Source organism: Pipistrellus kuhlii, unplaced genomic scaffold, assembly GCF_014108245.1.
Source record: "Pipistrellus kuhlii isolate mPipKuh1 unplaced genomic scaffold, mPipKuh1.p scaffold_m20_p_3, whole genome shotgun sequence".
In the NCBI taxonomy this organism is placed as follows: Eukaryota; Metazoa; Chordata; class Mammalia; order Chiroptera; family Vespertilionidae; genus Pipistrellus; species Pipistrellus kuhlii.
This window is the reverse complement of record NW_023425529.1, coordinates 5,691,455-5,705,018: the sequence shown is the minus strand read 5'-3', so window position 1 is coordinate 5,705,018 and position 13,564 is coordinate 5,691,455. Positions and strand designations below refer to the sequence as shown.

The window sequence follows — 13,564 nt, the reverse complement described above, 5'->3', positions numbered from 1 at the left end:
GTGGCTGGATTACCTGACACGTGTGTACCCGTTATATCCTGAAATTGCTGGAAAGGGCAGTATCATGTTTGGCGTGTGCTACTGGCAAAGAGAGGAAAATAAGCGAGGACTTTTCAATGGTTCTGTCTAAATCGCCTAAAACAAACGTAGCCCAGATCTCAGTGCTGAAAATAGGCTTTATTCGAGCCAGCCCCCCCACAATGCTGCTGGCTGCGTGAATGCCACATTTCTTCTCCTCCAAGCAGAAGCCCAGGCGGACTACACACTTCTGTCTGGGAGCAGCACTGGGCCCCTTCCAAGGATGACGGGACGTGTGGAGACTACGGGTCATGCTTTCCGTTGTTAAATACGGACACTGTTCTACAGCCTTCTGTCTATACTAGTGGCTCTCAGACCCAGATGTTGACAGAACACGCCTGGGACTGCTCCCAAACACATTGGGCCTGCTGGAGAGGTCTTGGGGTGACTCCAGGGCAGCCGGCACCCAGCACCCATCCTTTCCCCTGAATTTGGGGTGCTCTTGTTGAGAACCATTTCCACTGTGCTCCATGAGGGGGCACCTTGGAGAACAGCATACGGAGAGAAAAAGGGTGGGATCCAGGAATCCTCCTGGACTTACCCAGATTTGTTTTGCTTCTGTTTGCTTAAAGAGGGTTGACCGACTGCAGTGTGGCTGGTCCACTACATTGTGTTTCTTTTTAAAAAAAATATGTTTTTATTGACTTTAGAGAGAGAGGAAGGGAGAGGGAGAGTGAGAGAAACACCTATGTGACAAAGAACCATCAATTGGTTGCCTCCTGTATATGCCCAGTTGGGGATCCAACTGGCAACTGGGTATGTGTTCAATTGGTTGCCTCCTGTATATGCCCAGCTGGGGATCCAACTGGCAACTGGGTATGTGTCCTGACTGGGACTCAAACCAGTGACCTTTTGGTGAATGGGATGACGCTCAGCCAACTGAGCCACCCTGGCCAGGGCTTCACTGTGTGGTGTTTTTATAAATAAAGATTTATTGAACATGGCCATACACATTAGTTCAGACACCATCTATGACTGAACGACAGGAGCAGAGTTGAGAGCCTAGAACCCACTCCCCCCCCTCAAAAAAATTGACTATCTGTTCCTTGACAGAAAAACCGGCAGTCCCTGGTTTGGTTTAACCTATTAGAATCCTGTCAGTGACTGCTGCTGAAGTAAGTGCTCGGTAAGTATTGGCGGAATGCATGGAAGGGTTTCATGGGTGACTACAGCCTAAAAATATCACTCTTGGTTATGGGGCGGAATAATCAGCTGGATCTTAGCTGCACGCTGGGTGGCATTTATATGACTCACAGGCTGAGTGGGACAGGTCACTGTTTGCTTGCCTATATAGCAGGATTGAGTGAGGAGGAGGGGGTGAGATGGCTTGTCACGAGGCACCCACATTTGTCTAGGTCTTGGCCTGGGACCCAACTCTCACACAAGGGCAGAGAGGAATAAATTTGGGAATTGATAGCCCGAGGATAAGCACTGCCACATTCTCATTCCACGTCTCTGAGCACATTTTCTTCCCTCCCAGGTCTCCACTCTTGTCTCTAAGATCTCTCAGCTCGAAGACCAAGGCTCCCCTGCGCCTTCCCGGCCTCTGGTCCACGCCACTCCTCTCCTCTCACCTGCGCGTCCAGTTCCATGATGTGAGCCACCTTGTTCCAGCCGAAGCCCACAAACCTCCGGTCGTACTCGGGGCAGTCCCGCCTCACCACCACGTACGGCTCGAAATCGGCCTCCCACTCGACCCGGTAAGGCGTGGTGGCGGTCCGCCACTTGGCGAAGTTCGTGGGTGCGTGGCCTTTTGTCCAGACGTGGTACCTGGGACACAGGGAGAAAAGCTGCTGAGCGGGAGGAAGGAAGCTGAGCTCCCCCAGGGCTGCTGGCTGAGAGGAAGAAGAGGTGGATGCTGAGACAGTCCTTGTTGGGGCCTGAACTGTGTCTGCCCCAGAAGACAGGCTCAGTGCCCATCAGGACTTGTGCAGGCGGCCTCGATGGAAACAGGGTCTCTGCAGATGTGACCACATTCAGATGAGGTCACCCTGGGTCTGGGTGGTCTCCTTATAATAAAAGGTGAACTGACTACAGGGACCCACAGGGAAGGCGGTCCCAGGAAGATCAGGCAGGACTGAAGTGAGGAACAGCAAGGATGGCCGGCAGCCACCGGAACCAGAAAGAGGCAGGGAAGGACTCTCCTCTGCAGCCTTCCGTGGGAGCAGGAACCTGCCCACACCTGGGTCGGGCACATCTGGCTTCCAGATCTGAGAGCAAATTTCCATGGTTTTGAGCCGCCCAGTGTGTAGTATTTTGTTACGACAGTCCCAGAAAACGAATCTGCATCCTTTATTTGCAAGGAGACCGACCCTCCCTGTGGAAGGGAAGATGAACTCCTGAGAAGCTCTGAGCATTTATAAGCAACGAACTGCGGGTCAGCCTCGACCCAAGTTATTCCACTGAGAAAGGCTGAGGGCTAAGGTGACCCTCGCGACACTACCTTTCTAAAATGTTCTCCCCCACGAGGTAGATCCTGTGACTATATCGCTCTTGTGATTGTGTTACATCCTGTGGCAAGAGGAATCTTTGTAGGCGTGATGAAGGTTAACCTTAATTAATCAGTTAACCTTGAATTAACTGAAAGGGAGGTTCCTAAGGTGAGCCAGCCCGAATCCTGTGAGCCTTTAGAGCTGGCTCCAGAGAAAGCAAAGAACCATGTGTCAGCTGCCCCTGGGGCCCACGTGGCAGAGAAGCAGCTGGGAAATGGGGACCTCAGTCCTACAATCTCAAGATAAAGAATTCCGCTGACCCCTAACTGGTTTGACTCAGTGGTAGAGTGTTGGCCTGTGGACTGAAAGGTCCCAGGTTCGATTCCAGTCAAGGGCATGTACCTTGGTTGCGGGCACATCTCCAGTAGGAGGCGTGCAGGAGGCAGTTTATCGATGTTTCTCTCTCATCAATATTTCTATCTATCCCTCTCCCTTCCTCTCTGTGAAAAATCAATAATATAAAGAATATAAAGAATATAAAGAATATAAAGAATAAAGAATTCTGCTGACAACCAGGGAGCCTGGAGGAGGAGCCATGAGCAGCCTCGCCCACCCCTGAGCCAGGTGGCACCTGAACAGACCATTCAGCTTTTCTGTGTCTGTACTTCTCACTCTTAAAGACAGTGCTGCAATACATTTCTATGATTTCAAGCTTTTAAATGTGTGACAATTTGTTCTACAGCAATAGACACTGCACATACCAACAACGGTGTAAGTTAGCATTTCTCATGCACTCGCCAAAAAAGGGTGAGGGAGGCAGCGCCCATGGTGCTGACAGGGTAAGACCCACGTGCCAGGTGAATGCATGGACACGCAAACAAAAGAGCGAATTCGAGGCTGGGAGGCAGGCAGGTAGGTAAACCGAGTCAGCAAGAATAAGCTGAACTTCCCACAGCCTTCCCATCCTCCTATCTGGACACATGATGCCCATCACCCCCTGTGCATGGGGCATGGGGAAGACAAAGCATATTCCCAGGACCAAGTCTGGGGCCAGGGGTGCTTTCTTTGGCCTTAAAATGTCCAAGGTCAGCCACAGACGTCTGGACCAGCAGATTTAGCATGTGGGTTTCCGGAATTGAGGAGAGAGCTCTGGGCACCCCCAGGGGCCAGCCGTGAGGGGGAGGGGGGCACTCACCTGAAGGTGAAGAGTGTCCCCATGTCCAGCATCGACAGCAGCTCTGCCTTGGACTTGGGGAAGGAGAGCCGGTAGCGTAGTGTCTCGAACGCGGGGACGATCATCGCTTTCTTGGTGTTGGCGAGGTCCAGCTGGATGACAGACTTCCTGTAGAGAGAGGGCGGGAGGCGGGCGGCTCAGGGAGGTGCAGGAGAGAAAGTCCCCGTCAGCCTCGGGGTTTACATCTGGAGAAACCGAGGCCCTGGGAGGCCAGGCAGCTGGCCCGATCCTCTCTGGAGTCCAGACTAGAACTGTGGTCTCCGAGCCGGAAAGCGGAGTCTCCCCGGAGAGTGAGTGGAGGGCAGGGCAGGCCATGCCCACTTCCCGATGCACGGCCTGCCAGAGCCACGTGGAGCAGGCAGGTTTCCAAGGCCGCACAGGGCTGGAGCCCAGCAGCTGGGTGCCCTGGGCCGGCCACGCAGGAGCAGCTGGGCATAAACTGGTGACACAATGACCAATGTGGGCAGTTGAGTCTGCTCTCTGTGACCCCTCAATCCCTCGAACCCTCCAGACCCTGAGCCTGGAATCTAGAGCGACCCACCCCATGCAGCCTGTACCCAGGACTACTGGAACCCACATGCTGGAGGGTGGGCAGTCTCCATCCTCTCACTCACTCCTGGCCGAGCCTGACTTGCTCTCTCCTTCCAGACCCCTCCTCTCTCTCCTGGATGTGCCTGCCAGCTCCCAGCTCTGTGGCTGCCACTTGGGAAGGGATAAAGTTGTAGAGAGAGGCCCACAGAGCATGAGGGCTGTAATAAACACGGACAGAACCTGAATCCTGGCTCTGCCGCTTTACGGGCAAGTGATTTAGCTTCTCACTTCCTCAGTTCCTTTTCCCAAAAATGGGGCAATCCCATCCCCCTTCTGGCACTGCTGTGGGGACTGAACAAGGTCAGCGTCACGTACGTACTGTCTGGCGCATGGCAAACTGAGATCATTGCTGTCCTGCAGTGCTGCCATTGGTCCCGGCTCCGTCTCTCAGGATCTCTTTGGACCATGGCCATGGTACTCTATTCTGCCCTCCCGCTCAGACCCCTGACCCCTGGACTCCAGGCCGGCTTGGCTGGCTGCATGTAATCTCCGACCACACAGTGGCTGACGCCTACCCTGGTTAACTGTATAAGTCAACTGGGCGAGGCTCTGGCACCCAGCTGTCTGGCCAAACATTGCTGGGAGGTATGTTGTGGATGGAATTAACATTTACAATTAGTTGACTTTAAGGAATGGCCCTGACCCTTAGTAATGGGGTGGGCCTCATTCAATCAGTTGCAGGCCTTAAGAGCAAAAACCGAATTTCCCATTTTGTCTCAGGATGGTAACATAAGAATCCTGCCTGAGTTTCCAGCCTGTCCTATGGATTTTAGACCTGCCCATCCTCAGAATTCCTTAAAATCTCCCCCCCCCTCCATCCATCCTATTGATCTATTTCTCTGAAGAATCCAGATTGATGAAATATCCTGCTTCTTATCCAAGTAGTCGCAAACTCACTACAACAATTTTGGACCGAATACTCTTAAAAAAAATCTTTGTCATCTGCTGAAGTAATTCAGAACCTGCTGGGATAAAGGACGGCAGGGCAAATACAAGCGATTGGGAGCCAGCCAGCACAGGTTCAAATGGTGCCCACCATGCTGTGACGACCGTGGGCACCAGGCTCGACTTCTCCTGGTCACAGGCCCCTGGTCTGTGAAGGGAATATGATTTGATCTGTTCATGCTTTATCTCCTATCAACCAGGGCTGCTGTGGGATGAAATGACAATCCCTCGAGAGTCTGGCCATGCCTTGCTTAGAATAACTCATCAACAATCGAGCCCCCGCCCCTTCCCAGCTCAGCTTATGGGTAGGCTGGTTGCAAGAAAATGTGCCTGCATGTATGCATGTGTGTACTTGTATGCATGTGCATGCATGTGCCTGTATGTGTGCATGTGTGTGTGTGTGTGTGTGTGTGTGTGTGATACTTGGGGAGGCTGTGAGGAGTCCCATTCCCCCAGCAGCCCCCCCACCCCCCCCACCCCCACCTAAGCTGCCTCGCTGCAGAAGTATAGACGTAAGCAGGTTTGCACCCAGAGCCTGGAGGTTATGTGACCAAGGCCTCGGAGGCCTCTGCCACCTCCTCGGGCAGAGGAAGGCGGCAGCAGAGCGAGGCGCCCGCCCAGCAAGTCCTTCCTCAGACACATCCCTGAACGGGGGCCAGGGAGCAGGGTTCGCTCGGATTCCATTCCAGCTGCCCAGGAAGGAGTCCTGATGGACAGGCCCAGGGTGTGTGGGGACATCAGCCAGGCCTTGTGAATGAGGGGACAAGGCTGCCCACTGGAAACACATGCAGAACGGGTGAGATTGGAGAGGGCAGAGCCCAGCGGGTCCTGCTCCTGCCTCGATGGCGTGAACTCCTCCAGGCAGAGCCTGCCAGTCAGGGAGGGTGGGAAGGAGAGACGGTGGGCAGGAAAAAACAGCCATAGTTCACGGCTAGCGGCTGAGGCATATCTTTGGGGAGCTGCCTCTTTGTGGGCACTCTGTGTTGTGGGCCTCGGGCAGCCAGAGCTCCTCAGTGAGGAAGGCGGCTCGGCGGCCCGACACAGCCCAGAGTCAGGTCCTCCTGGACACTCCCCAGTGGCATGCTGGGCAGGCGACCCCTCTGTGCCACGGCTCTCTCCTCAGGGTTGGGAACAGTGCTTGTGCCTGGACTGCAGGTTTTGTGAGGATTAAGCGGACTGTCTCATGGTGGGGAGGGAAGGAGAAGAACGGGAGCGGGGGGGCTGAGGCAGTCTCTAATGCATAGAATGCACTTGGTAAAGCCCATCTGTGATGACGACATGGCTGTCATGGGGAGGACGGAGACGGGCCCACCAGGCAGCTGGGTGGTTAGCAGGGCAAGCATGGGACCCTCTGGATAAACCCGGGGAAGCGAGGTGTCCACTTAGCCATGCTGTGCCTGTGGGCAGGGGCCTTAAGCTAACCCTCTTCCTCTGCAAAGTGAACTATGAGATGCAATGACCACGTTCGGTGACAGTGCCTGCAACAGCGCCTGGCACTCAGTGAGTGCTCATAAACATTAGGAGGTACGTACAGGGGGATTAAGACACTGAACTAACCTAAGGAAATGCCACCTGCACGGCAGGCAGGCAGCCAGCTGGCCGTGCTCGGTGCTACTCCCGCCAGCCTCGCTCAGATTCCTCGCTCATTCAACAAGGATCCACAGAGCACCGTGCCGGGCGGGGGACACGGGCCGGGGACGGGAACAGAGTAACACTGACACCTGTCGCTCCCATACAGATCAGAGCAGAGACTCTGCCCAGCCTCTGGCCCCTGGAAAGTCAGGGCAACGTCTGTGAAGCACGGCAGGCCCTGAACAGGGATGAGGATTCTGCACGGTGAGGGCAGGAGGCGAGAAAGCTGCCCTGGGCCCCGAGGGGATGGTAGTGGGGTGGGGGTGGGGGGACAGTTGTGGGCTTCACACCTATGATCCCTTTGCTATTCAGGGTCATTCTAGACATGTCATGCCTTTACACCTGTCAGTGCTTCAAGCCGGAACCCCACCACCTGTCCACAAGGCCTTCCCTGCCCACGGCCCATGACACTGGGTCACCTGCTGTGAGTCTGAGCCCCTGGATCCTTTCTTTATCTGTGTCTGTACTGATGGCAAGAATAGCAGCCCAAGGCTTCCAGTTGGAGCGCCCCCTAGAACGTGAGCCCTGAGTGCAGGAATCCCCAGAGCCTGGAATGGAATAGAGCCACTAACCACACACACACACACACACACACACACACACACACACACACACACGATATGTATATTCCTGGAATAGAGAATGCCCAGGCCTATGGTAGGTGCTCTCCACACTTCCTCTCCCCGGGATCTCCAGGAGGGAGTGAGATGATCCCCGTTTCACAGAGGAAGAAGGCGAGAGAGGTTAGGGACCCTGGCCAAGGTCAAGCAGGTGCTGGGTAAGCAGTAGCAGCAGTAAATGCAGGTCTGAGTGACTCAGCACTGTCACGGGCACACAGTCAGGGCTTACTAAATATTTTCCTGAACGAACGAACAGGAGCATATAGTTTCTCGTTTTGTAAGAAAGAAACGGAGATGGGCATATGGAGCTACCTCGGCTGCACTGGTGGTAGCTTGGTTGGGGTTGGGGGCCTGGGTTCGATGCCGAGTGCTGTGAGAGGCCCAGGGACAGAAAACTCACCCGTGGTGAGCACCTCCTCGCCCCTTTATTAATCGAGTAAACAGAGGGTTGGGGAGATGAAACCGCCACAAGTCACACTCTGGATACATGTGCCCGAACCTGAACTCAAATGCAGGTCAGCCGTGGCCCTGCCAGATTCCAAGCGACATTTCTGAAACCAAGGCTCACAGCGGCACGTCTTTCTCCAGAAGAAAAGGTGAAGGGGCAGGAGAGAGATGTTAGTGACATTCTGTGGCTATGTCCCTGCATCTGACTGCCTTCATTATTTTCCAATGGATCTGTTTGTTTTTCGTTGTTGTTGTACTATTAGCTGGTTGCCAAGCAACGGCTTAGGGAGCTATGATGCTGAACTTTTTGGTACCCAAGTAGGCCCCCCCAAAAGGGTGATGTATGTGTTTGGGGGTCCAATGAGAGGGCTGCATATCAGTCATCCCTATATGCTGGGATTTCAGAGTGACGTGGACCCTCCCATCGTGGGCAGCTGTCACAGAGGGCATGCCACCTGCCTCCCGGACACAAGTCCACCTCTCTGGGGTCTCAGTCTGGTCACCTGTGATAACACTGACCGCATAAGCAGGTGTGAAGAACAGAGAACATACATGAAGCAGCTGGCAGAGCTGCTGGCACATGATCAGGGCTCAATACATTATGACTATTATTTTAACAATATTTCCACAGTGTTTGGGCAGAGCATCGTGTTGCATACCCACATGGAGAAGTCAGTCTCTAGGGGCCTCCCCTGACCTCACTGGAGTGCACGACCTCCTCAGCAAACAGTGTCCTCAACCTCACCCCAAACCAACGCTCCAAGGCCGGTCATGAAGTACAGCTTTCAGTGTTTGCATCAGGAATGAATCCATCCCACTCAATGGGCGTTTTTTTCCTTAAACCAACGGCAAGTCAATACATTTATCTTCTGAGAAGGACACTGTATGCTTATTTGGGGCCTCTGATAGAATAACATTCCTTCCTGATTCTCAAAAGTCTGTTGCCAAGGAATCCTCTAGGTCAGAGGTCACACCCTGGTAGTGGGGGTGGGAGGTACATTCAGCCTGGAGATAGGTCCGTCTCGCTCAACAATATGCCTTTTTAAAGAAGTAGTTGTCAATATTAAAAATTAAAACATAAAAAATCCACATTTCTAGCTCCTCTCAAACACCATGCAGGCCTTGGCCCTGCTCTCCTCCCCTGTCCCCATCCCCCCTGCCCCACCCCCATCCCACGACAATAACTCCATAATGAAGTGGACAGACACCAGCCATCTGAGATGGGGGCCCATGAAGACAGGAGTGGAGTTTTAGGAGCACTGGGCCATATATCAGAACCCCTGAACCACACGCACCGTGACCCGGAGGCCAAGGCCACCGACAACGCCAGGCGACTTTGCGTGAAGTAAACGTTACTTAGCGGGCACTCTGGACACCTCCCACTGAGCACGGTCTCCATCAGTGTTTAGCAATGTCTTCGATCAACACAACACTGGACGGCAACATACAAACGCACAGCTCACGTGTGATGTCCTTCAGAACATGATGCCATGAGGCAAAGTACTAAAACAGTGCTTGGATGGGGAGAGCAGAGAACGCAGGTTTTTAAGATGGGGCCCTCCTTCCCGGGGAGCCCCAGAAGGGTGGGGGATGGGCTGTGGTCCTGAAGCCTCTCTCTTCCTGGTTCCCACGGTCCTTTGGGAGCCCCTGCCTGCTGCCCAGTGGCAGGATCCACAGAAACCGGGGCTGAAGCTCTGTCTGGCCACACGGGGGCGCCCTCACTCCACACACTGGGATTCCAGGCCTGGCTGGAGCAGCACAGCACCATTCCCAGTGCCCCCCACAGTGAGGAGTTGGGGTTCACAGGGCTCTGGACCAGGGCGCATGCTCCTAGGGAAGATGCTGCTCTTCCTCCCGGAAGGAGGGTCATGCTGCCCCGAGGTCGCTCACGCTGCCATTCTTAATGGAGAGGCTGGAAGGGGGCTCCTCCTGCTCAAGGGGAGGGACTGGAGCTCTGAACCCCAAGACAGCCTGGAAGCAAACTCAGAGCGGACAGAGAACTCTCTGACTTACAGAGAGCAGGACAAGAGCGCCTGCATTTCCCACATGCCAGCCTCACTGCAAACGGTTTCAACTCTTTTAAGAGTGACAGATACAGGAAGGCAGAGAGACTGAGACACACAGAGGGAGACAGACAGACACATACACACATAGAGGAAGGGAGGGTAAGAGAGAGCTCAGCTCCGGCTCCACCTGGGACAGCCAGGGAACCCAGTACGCCAGCCAGGTACCAACACAGGGCAGGCAGCCAGCAGACATGGGTTCAAGTCCCAGAGCCGCTGTGTGGACAACTAGCTTCCCTGAGCCTCACCGTTCCAGTGGTATAGGGCGGGGGTGGGGGGAGGAGGGATCTCGCCAAGCCTGCCTTTTGGACATGAGGTATGGATCTAGCGGGTAATTAACATGTGCAAACACCTCTCCTGGTGCCTGAGCCCAGGCAGGCCCTCACCCGGTAGCGGAGATAATTCACTGACAAATGACAGTGATAAAGGACTCCAATGTTTGACCATCTACACCTTGTGAGCTTAGCTTTCTCACGGGGGGACTGCACGGCTGAATGGAGTCTACAGTCCCTTCAGTTCAGATTGCTATTCCTAATAAATGTCGCTCCCCACACGGCCACCCACGCCTTTCATGAGCTCAGCTGCTCCAGCCCCCATGCCTGACACCCCCCCCCCCCCCCCATGCAGGGTGCGGGGGAAGGCTCCCTGGGGAGGCAGAGAGGCAGCCGTGGAGGTGAGCGAGCTCAGGGCCCAGAGTCAGATGCCCCGCCCCACTCGGCCATCTCCTCCTTGCTGAGGCCCAGCCCCTGCATTGCCTGATGCAGAACCCCGAACTAACAGCCTCCATCTCACTCCCGCGGTCTCCCATTAAGAAGATGAAGATAATGAGAGTTAGAACCCATGGCAGGCACCAAAGGGGGGAGGGGACAAAATCCTGCGTGTCCATCACTCACAACAGTGCCTGCCTCTCAGCAAGGACCCCACGAGGGGTTAGCCATCAGCATCATGTTGATTCCTTTGACTGACCTGACCCCTCCCAAACTGGGTGAGGAATGGGGTTTTCACAGGAGTTAGAGAAAGAAGGTTAAACTGGGGGGCAAAAGAGATGCTTCTGAGACCACGTTCTGCCTCTAACATTTCAGGAGGCAAACTGGGCCTTCCTTCCCATCGGTTCGCCATGAAAAGGAGGTACCTGGGGGCACCCGGGGGGTGGGGGTGGTCCAGGGCCCTCACCTGAGGTACTCATAGAGCCCGTACATGGGCAGGAAGTCGATGTCGGACAGGAACATGTAGGGCGTGCCCACGTGCTTCATGGCCACGTTGCGCAGCAGGTTCACAGGGTAGAACTGGCCCTCCTTGTACACGATGTGGTAGGCCACGTTGTGACGGCTCATGAGCACCTCGGAGCCCTGTGCGTAGCGGAGGAACTGTTGGGCCTCGGCATCCGACAGGTAGAGAGCCAGGCTGATGGGCCCCTCCCAGTGCTTGCAGATGGCCTCCAGCATCTGGAGCCTGTGAGAGAAGATAGGAAGGTGAGCCGCAGGGACAGATGAGAAGAAATAATACCGGGTGTTGGGTGAAGTGAATGGAAAACCACATGAATGTAGGGGACAAAAGTGTGCCTGGCTCAGTGGATAGAGCATCAGCCTGTGGACTGAAAGGTCCTGGGTTCAATTCCAGTCAAGGGTACATGCCCAGGTTGTGGGCTTGATCCCCAGTAGGAGGTATGTAGGAGGCAGCCGATCTATGATTTTCTCTCATCATTGATGTTTCTCTCTCTCTCTCCCTTTCCCTTCCTCTCTGAAATCAATCCTATAGAATAAAAGCCTAATATGCAAATCGACCAAATGGCAGAATGACCAGTCACTATGATGCACACTGACCACCAAGGAGCAGACGTTCAAAGCAGGAGCTGGCCCCTGGTGGTCAGTGAGCTCATATAGGGGGAGCACTGCTCAGCCAGAAGCTGGGCTCACAGCTGGCGAGTGCAGCGGTGGTGGTGGGAGCCTCTCCCACCTCTGCGGCAGCACTAAGAAGCAGCGAGCTGAGTGGTAAGGAGCAGTTAGCAGGTGGATGGTATGGAGCAAGGGGTCCCGGACTGGGAGAGGGATAATAGACTGCTAGCTTAGGCCCGCTCCCCTAAGCTGGCAGGTGGACATCCCCAGAGGGGTCCCAGACTGCAAAAGAGAGCAGGCTTGACTGAGCACTCCCCAGAGCAAATTTTGTGCACTGGGCCATATATATATATATATATATATATATATATATATATATATATATATATATATATATATATATATATTTTTTTTTTTTAAAGTGTGCCTGGGGGGATGCCTCTTCCATCTTCACCAGAGCCCATATTGTGCCAGGGCCACAGCCATTTGCAAGGCTCCCTGAGAAGCACCAGCCAAGGAGAACTGGGGAAGAACAGAGCCCAAAGAGATAGCGCTGTGAAAACGACGATAAATCTATAAGGAAAGTTTTTTGTTCTTTTTCAAGGCAGTAGAAGTACCTGCTACACAAAATCCATGGTTAGGAAAAAGCAAAGCCTATTGTGCTTTTTTCCCCTACCCAGCAAGAGGTACCTAATCAGCAGTCTCCCGGTCAGAATGCCCACTTCAGCTGGACAATTACCAGGAAATAGATTCCATGCATTTGCATTTCTATGCTACTAAACAAAAGGAAGCAGGCATCCCTATCCGGTGCCCACGGCTTTCCGAGCGTCCTCTCTCATTCTGTGGGATTTGCTTTCGCTTGCTCTTTGGAGGATTAAGATATTCACAGGGTAAGAAGTCCTCCGTTTCTCATCCATTGTGACACTTGCTAATCGAATTGGCTGGAGCCGGGTATTGGAGGCATTACATTCTCCACGAAGCCTGATCTCCGACGGGTGCATGCGGACTCTGGGGTTTGCACGACCCCACAACCCAGTGTCATCTTCTGCAAAAGACTCTGCGTGTCTTTTGAAATGTGGGGAGTCAAGGGCAAGGGTCACTTCTAATCTGAGGACAGAAGAGCTGCTGGAAGGAGGCGGAGGTGGGAGGCATGCGTGGTCATGAGGAGGCCCGCCAGCTTCTCCCGTGGATTCGCCCACTGGCTCGGTTTTTGACTCTCTGTGTCTGGGTTTTCCACGCGAGGAAGCCCCGCCCAAGAGCAGCTCACTCTGGCTGTTACTAAAGAATTACCTCGTGCTCTCCAATGGGAGAAGGCTTCTTACAGTACATTCCCAGGCCCCCAGAATCTGTATTTCCAACAAGCACTCGTGTGATGCTGTGTGGCCAGGCCCTTCGGAGTCACACAGCTCTGGATGACGGGACCTGTTAGCTCAGCTACTGTTCTCTCTTTTCCAGAAGCCTCTCTTCAGAGGCCGAAATCAGAGGAGAACATCAGTTCTTCAGCAATGTTGTCAAAGGGACAGGAAAGAGAAGGTGTCTCCTGGGCCAGCATGCGGTGATCAAGATGGATCCCTGTCCTCAGAAGTCCTGTCAGCCTCCAGGATGGGAGGGAGGTCCCCGGAACAGACCTGCCAGCGCCATATAGGGCCTTCACTCTTCCTGAAGGGACTGCCGGAGGGAGCCAGCT

The 13,564-nt window shown here is 54.1% G+C and overlaps 1 protein-coding gene across 1 annotated transcript in view; it reads right to left on the bottom strand.

Moving 5' to 3' along the window:
* LARGE1 (LARGE xylosyl- and glucuronyltransferase 1) overlaps positions 1-13,564 on the bottom strand; it is a 382,199-nt gene that overhangs the window by 2,638 nt on the left and 365,997 nt on the right. Inside the window, exons 12-14 of the mRNA XM_036455498.2 lie at positions 11,216-11,494; positions 3,706-3,852; positions 1,653-1,848 (exon numbers count right to left, since the gene is read on the bottom strand). Coding sequence (XP_036311391.1) covers positions 1,653-1,848; positions 3,706-3,852; positions 11,216-11,494 — 622 coding nt within the window. The remainder of the gene's footprint in view (positions 1-1,652; positions 1,849-3,705; positions 3,853-11,215; positions 11,495-13,564) is intronic.